Source organism: Neovison vison, chromosome 7, assembly GCF_020171115.1.
Source record: "Neovison vison isolate M4711 chromosome 7, ASM_NN_V1, whole genome shotgun sequence".
Taxonomy (NCBI): Eukaryota; Metazoa; Chordata; class Mammalia; order Carnivora; family Mustelidae; genus Neogale; species Neogale vison.
In genome coordinates this window covers 13,768,383-13,780,123 of record NC_058097.1, presented here as the reverse complement: position 1 = coordinate 13,780,123, position 11,741 = coordinate 13,768,383, and the positions used below count along the sequence as shown (strand labels likewise).

The following is an 11,741-nucleotide window of genomic DNA, read 5'->3' as shown; positions in this document are numbered from 1 at the left end:
CCGAGGAAAGAAAAGAAATGGAGAAAAGGCCAGCAGGGAGGACATCTACAAGCCCTTGTGATTGATTGTACTAGTATCTAAGTCTATAGGTAGACTTCCAGGTCACTGAAAGACACAACAACAGAATGTGCAGATCTGGTCAGAGCCCACCACATAAAGATGGGCACTATTAGCCACTACAAGCTCTCCCATGAAGGGCTTCTATCCCCCACCCAACAGCCACTGTCTGAGGCTGGGATAAGAAGAAGGCGCAAACACCAAAAGGAAAAGCTAGTCGTTTATATAGATAGATATATAGATATATAGATATTGATATATATTGTGTTTACATAGTCCACAAGTTAAATGCAGGTATCCATAAGAAGAGCATTAACAATAAAAATACAATCTGTGTGTAGCCAAGTACAGAGACTTAAAATGGTAAAACAGCAAAAAGGATCTCACAAAAGTACAAATATACAGTACAAATTGATTTATTTAAAACAGTTACAAAAAAGCACAACAAAATAGAGATTATCCTTAGAATTATTAATGCTTTGTTAAAGATCAGGTAGGATTAGAGGGTAAGAAATGGTACTGGGTGGGGGGAGCACCTGACTAGTTCTAAGGCTTTAGATACAATGCAGTTGATTACATATTATTCAGCCATTACATACTGGGGATAGTAGTTGGGGGATCAGTAATTTATCTACAGGGAACTCCTACACAAATCAGATCCATCCAGACCTCCCCAGTGCAGTCCTTCTTTACTCCTCAGGACCCTAAAGCCACCCGATGACGACATTCCCACTTTCCTTTCTCCACCCCATTCCCTATCCATCTATTCTTCCCTCCCCTAAGGTGCTGTGCAAGCTGAGAGCAGTCCGCTCTCTGCAGCTGGAACATATACTGTTTTGGCTACAGGGATCCTGTGTGTGACTAGGAAGGTTGTAGGGGACAGCCTTATTTTAATACTTCAAGTTTGCCACGAGTACAGTCAGTCTCTTCCCAGCACAACCTATATTCTTTCGAGTGTGAGTATCAAGCAAACGAGGGATGGACCCTGCCTTCAGCAATCCCAGCAATGCACTAACCACTCACAGCTCACAACTACGTGCAAACTCCCCGTCCAGGGAGTGCGTGTAAAACCACGGTATGACCAGCTCACTCTGTGAAGAACCTCAGTCCCCGTGACAGTCATAAAGACAGAAACAAATGCTTGCAAGTTTGACAATAGGTAAAGGCACATGGGCTGCTGTCATACACACTGCGGACAGGAACCCAATTTGAGGCCATCTTCACTGCTGGGCATTTGCAGTAGAATGGCTTTGGGATCACACAGACTTTGAGTTTGCAACCTACCGGGGGAGGATCTAGGCTTAACAGAAGAACTAATAAACCTTAGTGTGAAAAGTGCATTTATTACTACTGTTCCCGCTGGGGAGGCTCAGCAGGGCAAACCGCACCACCGCTCCTCCTTCCACCCCAGGCACTGTGCATAGTCTGCAGGTAAGGAGAGAGTGCAGTCCGCTCTAGCATCTCGAGGGTCGGCGTCATCCGAGGCCCAGCTCCGGTTTCTGGCCCAAAGACGGACCCTAGAGTTGAAAGAGCAACTGATAGCTGCAAAGACCCAGATGCTTATTTTATTATTGCATAATGTGGGAAGCCCTCCCGAGCCCAGGGAAGCTGGACGGTGAAGGCTTCCCAGCAAAAAGGGCTAATAGGTTCCTGGTCAACATCCAACCTTGCACAGTCCAGCTCTTCAACTGTAGTGTACACTTCTTCCCATCTGGAAAGTATTGTAGCTTCGGTGTGGTTTAGTAAACTCAGCCCTAGGAGGCCAGCAGTCTCCCTAAAACTTGGCCTCTACCCAACTTACTTGCTCTTAAGACTGTGACCTCATCTCCATGGCCAGTTCGGTTAATCAGGTATCTTTACTCCAAAGGACCCAGGCCCTTTCCCAGTCAGCTCATGTCCACCCTTCATCTCCAGTGTGATCATTCAATTCTCCAACGTGCCTGCGTGTTGCAGGTTTAAATCATACCACCACCCTGTTTCTCTCCTATGATGTCCACTGGTAAAAATAAAACTAAACCCCACCAAGGGGCTATTTCGGTCAAACTTCAAACCTTCTTCAGTCCCAGAATCCACGTAACTGGAGCCAGATGACCCTAACCCTACCACGCTGACAAAGGCCCTATCCCAGTTCCCCGTCATTTATTTTTAAAAACAGGATTTAAGATACCACAAAGGAAAGCAGTTAATACATAGAAAACGCCCACTAATAAGACCTGTTTGCTTCTCCCTCAAGACAGTCAGGTGTTTGGAGCCTCAGGACTGCCGACAAGCACTGAAGCCACCTCCCTTTGGATTCACCAGCCCACCAGCAGCATTTCATACTATCCCTATTCAATATGACTTTGCTATAAAATAACACTTGCACAGTTAAGAATGGACAGGAAGCCTGGATTTCCTCTATATGGTCAGACATGGAGGGAGAAGGAGCTATAAAGGGTAGCAGGCAGGACAGTGAGCAGACAGCAGCAGTGGCAAAGCAGCACAAGAGCAAAGCCCTTGGTGTTATGACCAACTGGGACCAAGACTGTAGAAGGGTCAGACCAGATCTGCTAGGGGCCCTCCCCCTGGGTGTAAGTATTCAGCTCTGAATTCCCTTCCCCCATGCCACCACCCTCCACGCCTCCCCCCAACCATGTGCACCACGTACATCTTGATAGGAACAATGACCCAAGACTTGGATATATTACCCATCCTTTACCTGATCTCTACTCCCCAACTGATACAGGCATTCCCGGTCCGTGAGGCTTAACAGGCCTCCTTTCTATTCCTCAATTCTGGGAATTTCCTACCACTGACAAGGGAGTGGCTCTGGCCTTCTTCAAATGCCTTTTCCCAAAAAGCTGACAGCTTCCCACTAAAATGTTCACTATCTCAATACCACTCTTAGGTCTCTGGCCAACTTATGAAATTCCTTAAGGAAGAACAGACCACCATAGCCTCCTCTTAGTTCTCATACCTAGAAGAAAAGGCTGAACCGGAGGTAAAAGATAAGCAGAATGCCACAGCTCTGACCAAGATTTAGAGCAGAGAGCTTCTTTTCCTGGGAGCCCATACTTTACAAAAGACACCTCTGTAGCTTAGCAAATGGAGTATTAAGAGGTTACATACACATGGCATGGTACTAGAAGAGCTGGTGATACTCCTTCACGGGCAAGAGACAGAAGGGGAACAGCAGCAGAAAGGTCAGGGCCCAACTTGCCAATATGCACAAGATGTTCTCTTTCCAGGATTAAGTGGAAATTACCAGGCTGAGAAGTGGAGGGTCACTTGGTTTAAACTACTGTCTGGTTGGGCATGGGTTTGCTCCCATCAGGAGGAAGCTCAACTGGTGTCCTTGATGGACAATTCTTGAGTGTCTACTGTGTGCATGCCACTGTATTCAGTTGGTGGGCCTTCCTATGAGGAAGGAGATTTCTGAGAAACCTGTGCAAACAATAATCCCTAGAAATGAGCTGATCACAGAACAGGCAGAGATGAGGTCCTCTGCCAGGGCTATCGTCTGAGAGGATTCCTCAAAGCCTCAGCCCCACAGGCCCCCTCGGTAGGAAACAAGCCAGAGAAAGCAGCATTCAGAGAAAATGGGGGACAGAGCAAGGAAAGGTGAGGATCCCAAACGCATACAAGGTTGAGTGTTCACCAGAGTTGGTGTTTGGTTCTGAGGTGACCCAGAGACTGAAGTACTCACAGTCAGGTCAGCAGCTTCCTTTGGATGGGCCTCTGAAACCTGACTGACTGCTCTCTAGGAATGAAACAGTGGTGTGTAGGGCTTGTAGCAAACAAGCCAGTCTCAGTCACTTTGTTCCCCCAGGAGAACAACCTTTAGCACCTGAACACTAAGAATGACTCCATTCTCAGAACTCCCCCTCCCCCCAGGAGGTAGGTAAGATTATTTATCCCCATTTGGCAGCTGGGGAGGAAGTGAAAGAGCGAGAGGTCACAAGACTTGCCTGAAGTCCTTGACAGAGTAGAGATCAGACCTCAGAGGTTTGGGACTCCTGATGACAGGCAAGGCCTCGGCTAGTCCACGTACATTTCTGAACGAAATGCCAGGATCATACACTGAGAGAAGCCTCATCAGAGAGCGGGGTGGACGATACCCTGAGTTGCTTCAAGAGTCTAAAGACCCCTGAAAAACAAACAAAAAACCCACCCACCCACCTGAAGGCTGGTGGGGGAGCCTAATTCTCAATACCCAGTGGAAACCCACAGTCCAAGCTGATGCTAAAAGTTGTGAAAAAAATGTGGACTTAAGACACAAGGCGGCGGGGGGCGGGGGCAAATGCAACTAAGATTGATAATGCTCTTTGCAGAGGAACGCTCCACCACAAAATGAGACCTAGGAGACTTCGGGTACTGGAAACTGATCAAGACCATCCCAGAACCTTAGAGCTGGCTGTGGGAGGGGATGGCTCGGAGAAGCCTGAATGCTGACGGAAGGGGGAATACGATGGGAGGGGCTGTGTAAAAACACCAGGATGGGCACTGCCCAGCCAGGGGTATTTGCCCTGACCCAGGGCACAGTTCCCTTCTTGTTTCTCTACCAAGCTGTTCAGCTGCAGAAGAGGAAGGGACATGATTATGAGTTTTGAAAAACAGGGAATATAACTGAAGAGGAAATCAGAGAGACCCCCTCCACACCAAACACTAGAGGTCTTGGTCAGAGTGGACAAAAACAGTTTTGCAGAAGGGGAAAGGCAGTGCAGCTACAAATCAGGCCCAGGTCAAGACACCATGCAGAGGACAGGGCAGCAGAAGGGTTGGGGCAGCGCAGGCACTTAGGCACAACATAGACAGAGGAGGAGAGTAGGGGACTGGGGACAAAGGTCCACTGGTTCTTTCAGAAGTCACCATTACCAACTAGAAATTCAGTACGATTTCGAAGTGGGTCTGGCATGCTGGGTACAAGGAGCTCTGTTAGGTCAGCTACCTTTCCAGAAGCCCTGCCTAGAGCCCGGTCACCTGGCCATCAGGTCTTTCTCCCAAAGTCCCCTAACTGGGTCCCTGCCAAAGCAGTACTTCACTCTGAACCCTGGAGGGGCTTCTCTTTCTTCTGGTGCTAGAAGCCTTGTGGGAGGAACAGTGGGGGGATGGAAAGGGCTGAAGCACAGGATCAAGCAGAGTCCCGCAGATGAGTGCTCCTCCCCCACAAACCCACAGACATCTGTAACAAAATCACCCTTTAAAGTGCACAGCTCTCGAAAGAAGAGTCTGGGTGGGAACCCTCTTAATCCCGATCATGGGGCTTCCTCCCCTCCCACCACAAAAAAGAAAGGAAAAAAACTTCAGACAGTTGAACTGCTACTATAAGCTGTGGATCATCATTTTTGGCTCTTTCTTTGCTCCCTCCCTCTGCCACCTGCCCCCAAAGCCCGACCTTCCCCTTGCAGGAGCTAGGGATGGGGAGGAAAGAACAGGGAGGCCCTGATATTTGGAATGTTTCTTATCGTGTGTGCACCCCCATCCTTCCTTAGCTCAGGCCTGCTGCTCCCCATCACAGCACCCTCTGGGGCTGCCCTGAAAGGATGCCATGGGGTAATAAGCAACAGACCCTGCCTTGGGAGGCTGCCTTCATGCCTCCTCTTTCCCCCCAATCTCACTGCCAAGAGAGCCATTCCCTGCTCGGCATGTGCAAATCCTCTGCCTGCTCACGCTGAGGCCCAGCTCTGGGGTAAAGCCCCAGTCCTGGTCTGGGAGAGAGGTTCATTTTCCTGCATTGGAACGCCCTTCGATGGACAGCTTTACCTCCTGCGGAATGAAAGAGGGACGGAGCAGTGCAGCCCGTGCCTCCTCCCCTTGCATGCTGTATCTTTGGAAGCTTGGGGCTGGCCAGCAGGCCTGAGCACCAGGCTCCGGCTGTGAGGGCTCTACCATTTGGGGGCCCTCACCTGGCGGCTGGCTCTTCCCCTCACTGTCACATTGCTCTCTGGGTCCCAAGACTGTCCTCTCAGGCCTTTCTCGGGGGGGACCCAGCTGGCCTGGGGGAGCACAGCTAGCCTGAGAAACTGAGTTACTGTTCAAGCTCTGTAAACTGATAGAGATGCAGACATCTCCCACCTGCAGCCGATGGCAGGGCAAAGAGAAGAGCTGTGCAGTCCGCCCAGGGCTGCAGGACGACCAGCCCTGGCCATACACAAAGAAGGGGTGCTCGGGGGGCACCTCGATGCTCACTTTGCTCTGCTGCTCACCAACCACGAAATGCAGCATGACAAATCCAGGCCACTGGCTCTCCTGAATGTCCACGACCGTGCTAGAGTCAATCTTCAGCCCCCCGCTCACTTCGGCACTGCGCACAAAGTCCTGGGTCTGGAGGTCCTCCACCCGCTTCAGCTCCCCTGTAGCCAGCTGGATGATGGCGCCTTTCATGAAATGGGAGGGCAAGTGGGAGGAGGTAATGGGGGGTGGCGTTGGCTCCTTATCTGGGAAGGTGGCTCTGGCCTGCATGTCCAAACTTGATGCCACCAGGATCTCCGAGCCCACGGGCAGCAGACCTGGGTCAGTTCCAGTGGGCACCAGGTTGCCATTGGCTACAACCATTGCTTTGGGTAAAGGTCTATGTTTCACCGGTTCCTGATGGGATTGAGGGTAGAACCCTCGGGCCTGATTTTTCTCGGCCATCTCTGCTGGGTTCCTGGCAGACCCTCGCCCCTCACCCTGATGGTCAGGGGTATGATGCGACAAGTTGAGGGGGCTGGGCTCATCCTTCCTCTGAGCTGTCACCACACGGTAGTCCTGAGAAGCTAAAGCGCCAACCACCCGCTGGACCTCGAGGTCGGTGTCTGGGGTCCCTCGGTGTGTCGGCACTGCCACCTCCACCCGTGCAGTCTGAGAACCTGAAAACAACTGTCCATCCACCACACATTCTACCACTGGCATCAGTCCCTGGCCTTCACTCTTGCTGTTGGGGGAGTCGAGGGCGTCGCTTTCCCGTCTTACTAAATTTCGTTCTCGCTGTCTCTGTCCGTTGGCAGCGGCTGCTTCCAGAGCAGACTGGCCCTCCTGAGGGGTAAGAAGTGGGCTGGCACCTGCTGGAGGGGTTTCATGCAAAGTGTACCCAGCAGGTAGCCTGGACATCTGATAATAAATGGGCATCCGGCCTGGAGCAAGGTCCAGTGGCTGAGTACTCGAGTGATGTGGCAACTGCCCAGGTGGGGAGGTGGCAGAAGGGGCTTTGCTGAATGAGTGGGCTGGGGATGAAGCCTGGGGAGGCGGAGTGGCTCCTTCTGCCAGGAGTGAGGCATATGGCACAAAGTGTGGAAGGTGAGAAGTGGCGAGGTTGGCAGAAGGAGAAAGGAGGGGACCCGGTAGGAAATTAGGTGGCACAGCATAGGGAAGGCTGTAAGGAGACCCGATAAACTGCAGAGAGGTGGACGGGAGCTGAGCATAGTGGATTGGGGGATAATGGATTCCTGGATGTTGAATCAGTGAAGACGCTACATTAAATGTGGGGGGCAAGGGGCTCATGTTCACCACAGATGGGAGACCAGTTGGGGAGAAGGTAGCAGGTGGCACAGCCACCTTATACAGCATACCATACTGGTCCACCGTCAGACCAGTGATGGCCTCAGCTCCATCACCCCCCAGACTGACTCTGGCTCCTGCCTGGCTCTGCCCGGCCACCACAACCCCTCGGGACCATTCAGAGGCATCACTGGAGGGTGTGTGGTTAGTTGAGCAGCTGGTAGTTCTCCCCATATCCTCGCTGGTCACGGGGAGGTCTCGTTTCTTTGGTGGAAGGCATTCCTGACTCCTCTCATGAACAGGTTTCATATTGCTTTATGGTGTTCTTGGAGCCTGGAAGGGGTCGGCTTGCTCCTTGGGGCATCAGAAGGGGCTTCTCTGTGGCTCCCCTGCACCCCTCTCTGCTGCTGGCTGGGGCGCCCACATCTGCTAGGGAACAAATCAGAAGCAAAGAAAAGTAACCTAGGGGCCAACCAAGTCAAAAGAAGTAGCAGAAACTGTGCCCACAGAGGAAGGTGTAACGAAGGGGACTGCTGGGAAAAAAAAGGCATGATAAAGGGGCAAACAAGAATGCTACCCTCCCCTCATTCATCCAGCCCAGGACATGAAAGAAACAGCCACGGAAACCACAGAGAGCTACAGGAACAAACATTCAACAATACGTAAACAACCTGTGAGCTCTACAACCCCAGAGACACCAACAGCTTCATGATCAGGTGTGCCACTGATGGGGACCTTGACTCTTCCCAGCCTTCTCCCCAAAGAGATTTGACCACATGGTTGTTGCTGCTGGTTCTTTTTTCTAAGCTTCTCCTTTTGTCACCAAAGATTACCATGCTATCTTCTTTCCAACATATGACCTCAACCTCACTTCCTTTCCAGTTTGGGTTTGGGTTATGATCTCACCTTTCCCCATCCCCCCATCCCAGGCCTGGTTCAACTCTCATCCTCCTTTGCCTCATATCACCACTACCTCAAAGACCCAAGTGCCACTGAAAAAAAAAAGCATCTTCTGTGCTCCATGAAATACTACATTCAAACTTGGGCCCTATGGCAAGTGACTGTACTAGTGTGTTCTATAATGTATTTGTTTCTGCTCTTCCCTAAACAGCAACAAAACTCTTCTGACCACAGACAGACTTCCTCCCCCCGCCCAAGTCTAGAAAAACTTCTTTTTCTTCTCAGTAACCATCTTCAGTGTACTTTCTTCATTCATTCTTTCTTTTTTCCTGTGTGTTTTCTTTTGCCAATGGCTCTTTTTCCACTGTAGGTCTGCTCTAGGCACCACTTCCTAAATTCTTGTCCCATTCCTCCAAACCCGTCTAGGTCTCTATTACTCATAAGAAAGTTCTCTCCCCCTCTTCTCTTGCTGTCACCTTTCATACATGTGTTTGTCCCTTGTCATAAAGTAACCTTTTGGTCCAAACATTTCAATGCATGAACTTTGTCACCTATTTCTTCCAATCAAGGCTCCAGTTCTTTAGATCTGGATGTTACACTGCTCTGTTTTTCCACTGATGAATCCCAGTGTTTCTTCTGGCAACAAGGTATCCAAATTTCCCTCTATTACCTGAGCTTCCAGTAGTGCCTCTGAGCAGCTGTAGTAAGAAGCAGTGTCCTCCCCGCTGCCTTGGGAGCCTAGAAGACAGAAATAGGAATAACGTAAGCAGGAGTCCAGCCTCTCGCTTCCCCAGGGTCATCAAGGTAATTCTAAAGTCCATGAGTCCCTGCCTCATGCTCTGCTCCAGAGGTAACAGCACATTTATCAAGTTTCTAGGCATTTGAATAGAGAAAAGTCTATCTCTCAAGCTCTAATTTGTGGAAGGACATCCCTGAAAAAATTTTTTCAAGGTGTGTCGTTTCACTGTTTTTCTGAATGTTTTATTCTTCATTCTCTACCTATACTTATTCCGCAAAGGTTAAATTTACCACCAATCCCAATTTCAGGTAAATGTGCAACTAAAAATGTAAGATTCAACATTATTCCCATGTGAACAACGGGAAGCTGGAAAAATCAACTGCACGGATTTCACCTTTATTCAGGGCTGAAGAAAACAGAGATGTCAGGGCGCCTGGTTGGGTTCAGTCGTTAAGCATCTGCCTTCAACTCAGGTCATGATCCCAGGGTCCTGAAATCAAGCTCCACATCAGGCTCCCTGCTCAACAGGAAACCTGCTTCTCCCTCTCTCACTCCCCCTGCTTGTATTCCCTCTCTTGCTGTCTCTCTCTGTGAAATAAATAAATTAAATCTTTACTGAAAAATACAGATGTGGAGGTTATTTAAATGAAAAAAGTGCCACTAGAGGAAAAAGAACACTTATTTATGTTTCTGGGGCAGAAAAAGAGGTCAAGGGGGAGTCACTCAAGGGGAAGCCTTATTAACAGATTTTCAGGATAGAAGAAATAGGATCCTGTGTGTGTGTCAAATTTTCTGAGTGACAACTTTGTACCAAGGGTTGAATCAGGTGTGACAGAAAATGCAAACACTGCCTGGGTCCTGGTAGCTATTAACAATGGGGAAAAAAGTTCACATTAAAGTATCAATATCTGGGGGCACCTGGGTGGCTCAGTGGGTTAAGCCGCTGCCTTCAGCTAGGTCATGATCTCGGGGTCCCGGGATCGAGTCCCGCATCGGGCACTCTGCTCAGCAGGGAGCCTGCTTCCTCCTCTCTCTCTCTCTGCCTGCCTCTCTGCCTACTTGTGATCTCTATCAAATAAATAAATAAAATCTTTAAAAAAAAAAGTATCAATATCTGAATCTACACATGCCAGTAACATCAAGCAGTGAAGAAAAGAGCCGTAATCTCTGACAACAGATAAAGCAGTACTGACCAGTACTCTGAGAAACTATCCATTGTTCTGTCCAAGTGCTACAGAACTGCAAGCCTCTAACCAATCTGAAGCAACATTTATCTCTTAAGACAGGCAAGGTGTGTATGTACAAGAAAAGGTGATGGATGAGATAGGAAAACAAGGGGGAAAGAAAAATTCTCAGTTCCACAAACAAAATTACACAGGGGGCACGGGTCTTGCATCCCTTCTTCACCAGCAGTTTCAATAATCGAAAAAACAATTAGCCTTCTCCCTCATTCGCAAAAGAAATTGGGGTCACATCTCCAATCCCTGAATGATCTTTGCTTCCTGCAATTAAAACCTTAAGGGAAATCTGCCTCTAGGTTAGCCAAACACGGCTGGATAAAAAAGGCAAGAGGTCTGAAGGAATGACAACAAAGAGCCAAGTCTGTGCACCAGGTTCCAACAACGCAAAACACATTTCGGAATCTGAAATCTCGGCCTCAGGAGGGGCTCGATGAAGACTTCTCAGAAGGAAGATGCAGCTTCTGACCCCAACCGAGCTGGCGGGGAAGGGAGTCTATTCCGGTGAGCTGCCAACGCTGCTAGTGAGAGCCCAGAATCAAGAGAATGAACCCAAAATTCGGTGAGGGCGAGAAGTACGCCCGCCAGAAATGAGTGGAGCTTGAAGAGACTATGGGTTATGGCTTCCCGTGATCCTGCAATCCTTGCTTCAACAAGGGTAGGGCCCGAAATCGGGAATTTAACGTTTAGGGGTGGGGAGTCGATCCTTGAAGCAGAGGGACAGGGACAAGGCCCCGCAGGCGATGCTTCCTTGTTCGGGGGCCCCTTCCCGCCCCCAAAGACTCGGACACCCCGGCCCGCGGGGACACAGCCGCGGGGGTGTCGGGACCTGAGGCTGCCTTCTGGGCCGGGCCGGAGAAAAGCGCGCGGGACTCGAGGCGCGGCCTCTTTTGCTCTCCCGGTCCGCGGTTCTCGGGCCCCGGTCCGGCGGGGCAATGGGCTCCAGGGGGCCACTTCCTCCTAAGCTCCGAGCCCAGGCCTGCTTGGCCTCAGTGAGGCCGGTCCAGCAGCCCCCACGTCCGGAGACACTCACCGGCCCATCTCACGGCGCTCCTTGGGCTCCTCCCGCTCGTCCCGGAGCCGCCGCGACCGCGGCCGCCGCCATCCCCGGCCCCGGAGCCGCCCCACACCCAGCGCCCCCCCCCCCAGCCGGGCGCCCGGAGATGGCGTCAAGTGCGTTCCGCCCCCGTCGCGGACAGATGGCGTCACGGCCCAGGCCCAAGAGCGACGCCCAGGAGTCCCTGGGAAGGGAGGGAGACGGCGCTTAGCCCCTCGACCCTCGGCCCCAGCGCCCCCGTGGTAGGAAAACGGGCTCCTCCCCACGGGAAGCAGGGTCACGTGAAGAAGGT

General features: G+C 50.8%; 1 protein-coding gene across 3 annotated transcripts; it reads right to left on the bottom strand.

The window, feature by feature from the left end:
* Nucleotides 1–264: 264 nt before the first annotated feature.
* ATXN1L (ataxin 1 like) lies at nt 265–11,505 on the bottom strand. 3 transcript variants are annotated; one of them, XM_044255799.1, is made up of 3 exons: nt 11,426–11,505; nt 9,086–9,153; nt 265–7,944 (listed from the first exon to the last, which is right to left on the bottom strand). In XM_044255799.1, exon 3 carries the CDS (start codon nt 7,822–7,824, stop codon nt 5,758–5,760), a length of 2,067 nt encoding a protein of 688 aa, XP_044111734.1. In that variant the 5' UTR covers nt 7,825–7,944; nt 9,086–9,153; nt 11,426–11,505; the 3' UTR covers nt 265–5,757. The 3 variants fall into 3 exon arrangements, with proteins under 3 accessions (XP_044111734.1, XP_044111735.1, XP_044111736.1); XM_044255800.1 differs by having other exon boundaries at nt 265–7,941; XM_044255801.1 differs by lacking the exon at nt 11,426–11,505 and adding an exon at nt 9,549–9,566.
* Between the last annotated feature and the right edge of the window lie 236 nt (nt 11,506–11,741).

What these genes read in the sequence shown, in the direction of transcription:
- ATXN1L (XM_044255799.1), bottom strand. Translation starts at nt 7,824, where the DNA reads ATGAAACCTGTTCATGAGAGGAGTCAGGAATGCCTTCCACCAAAGAAA.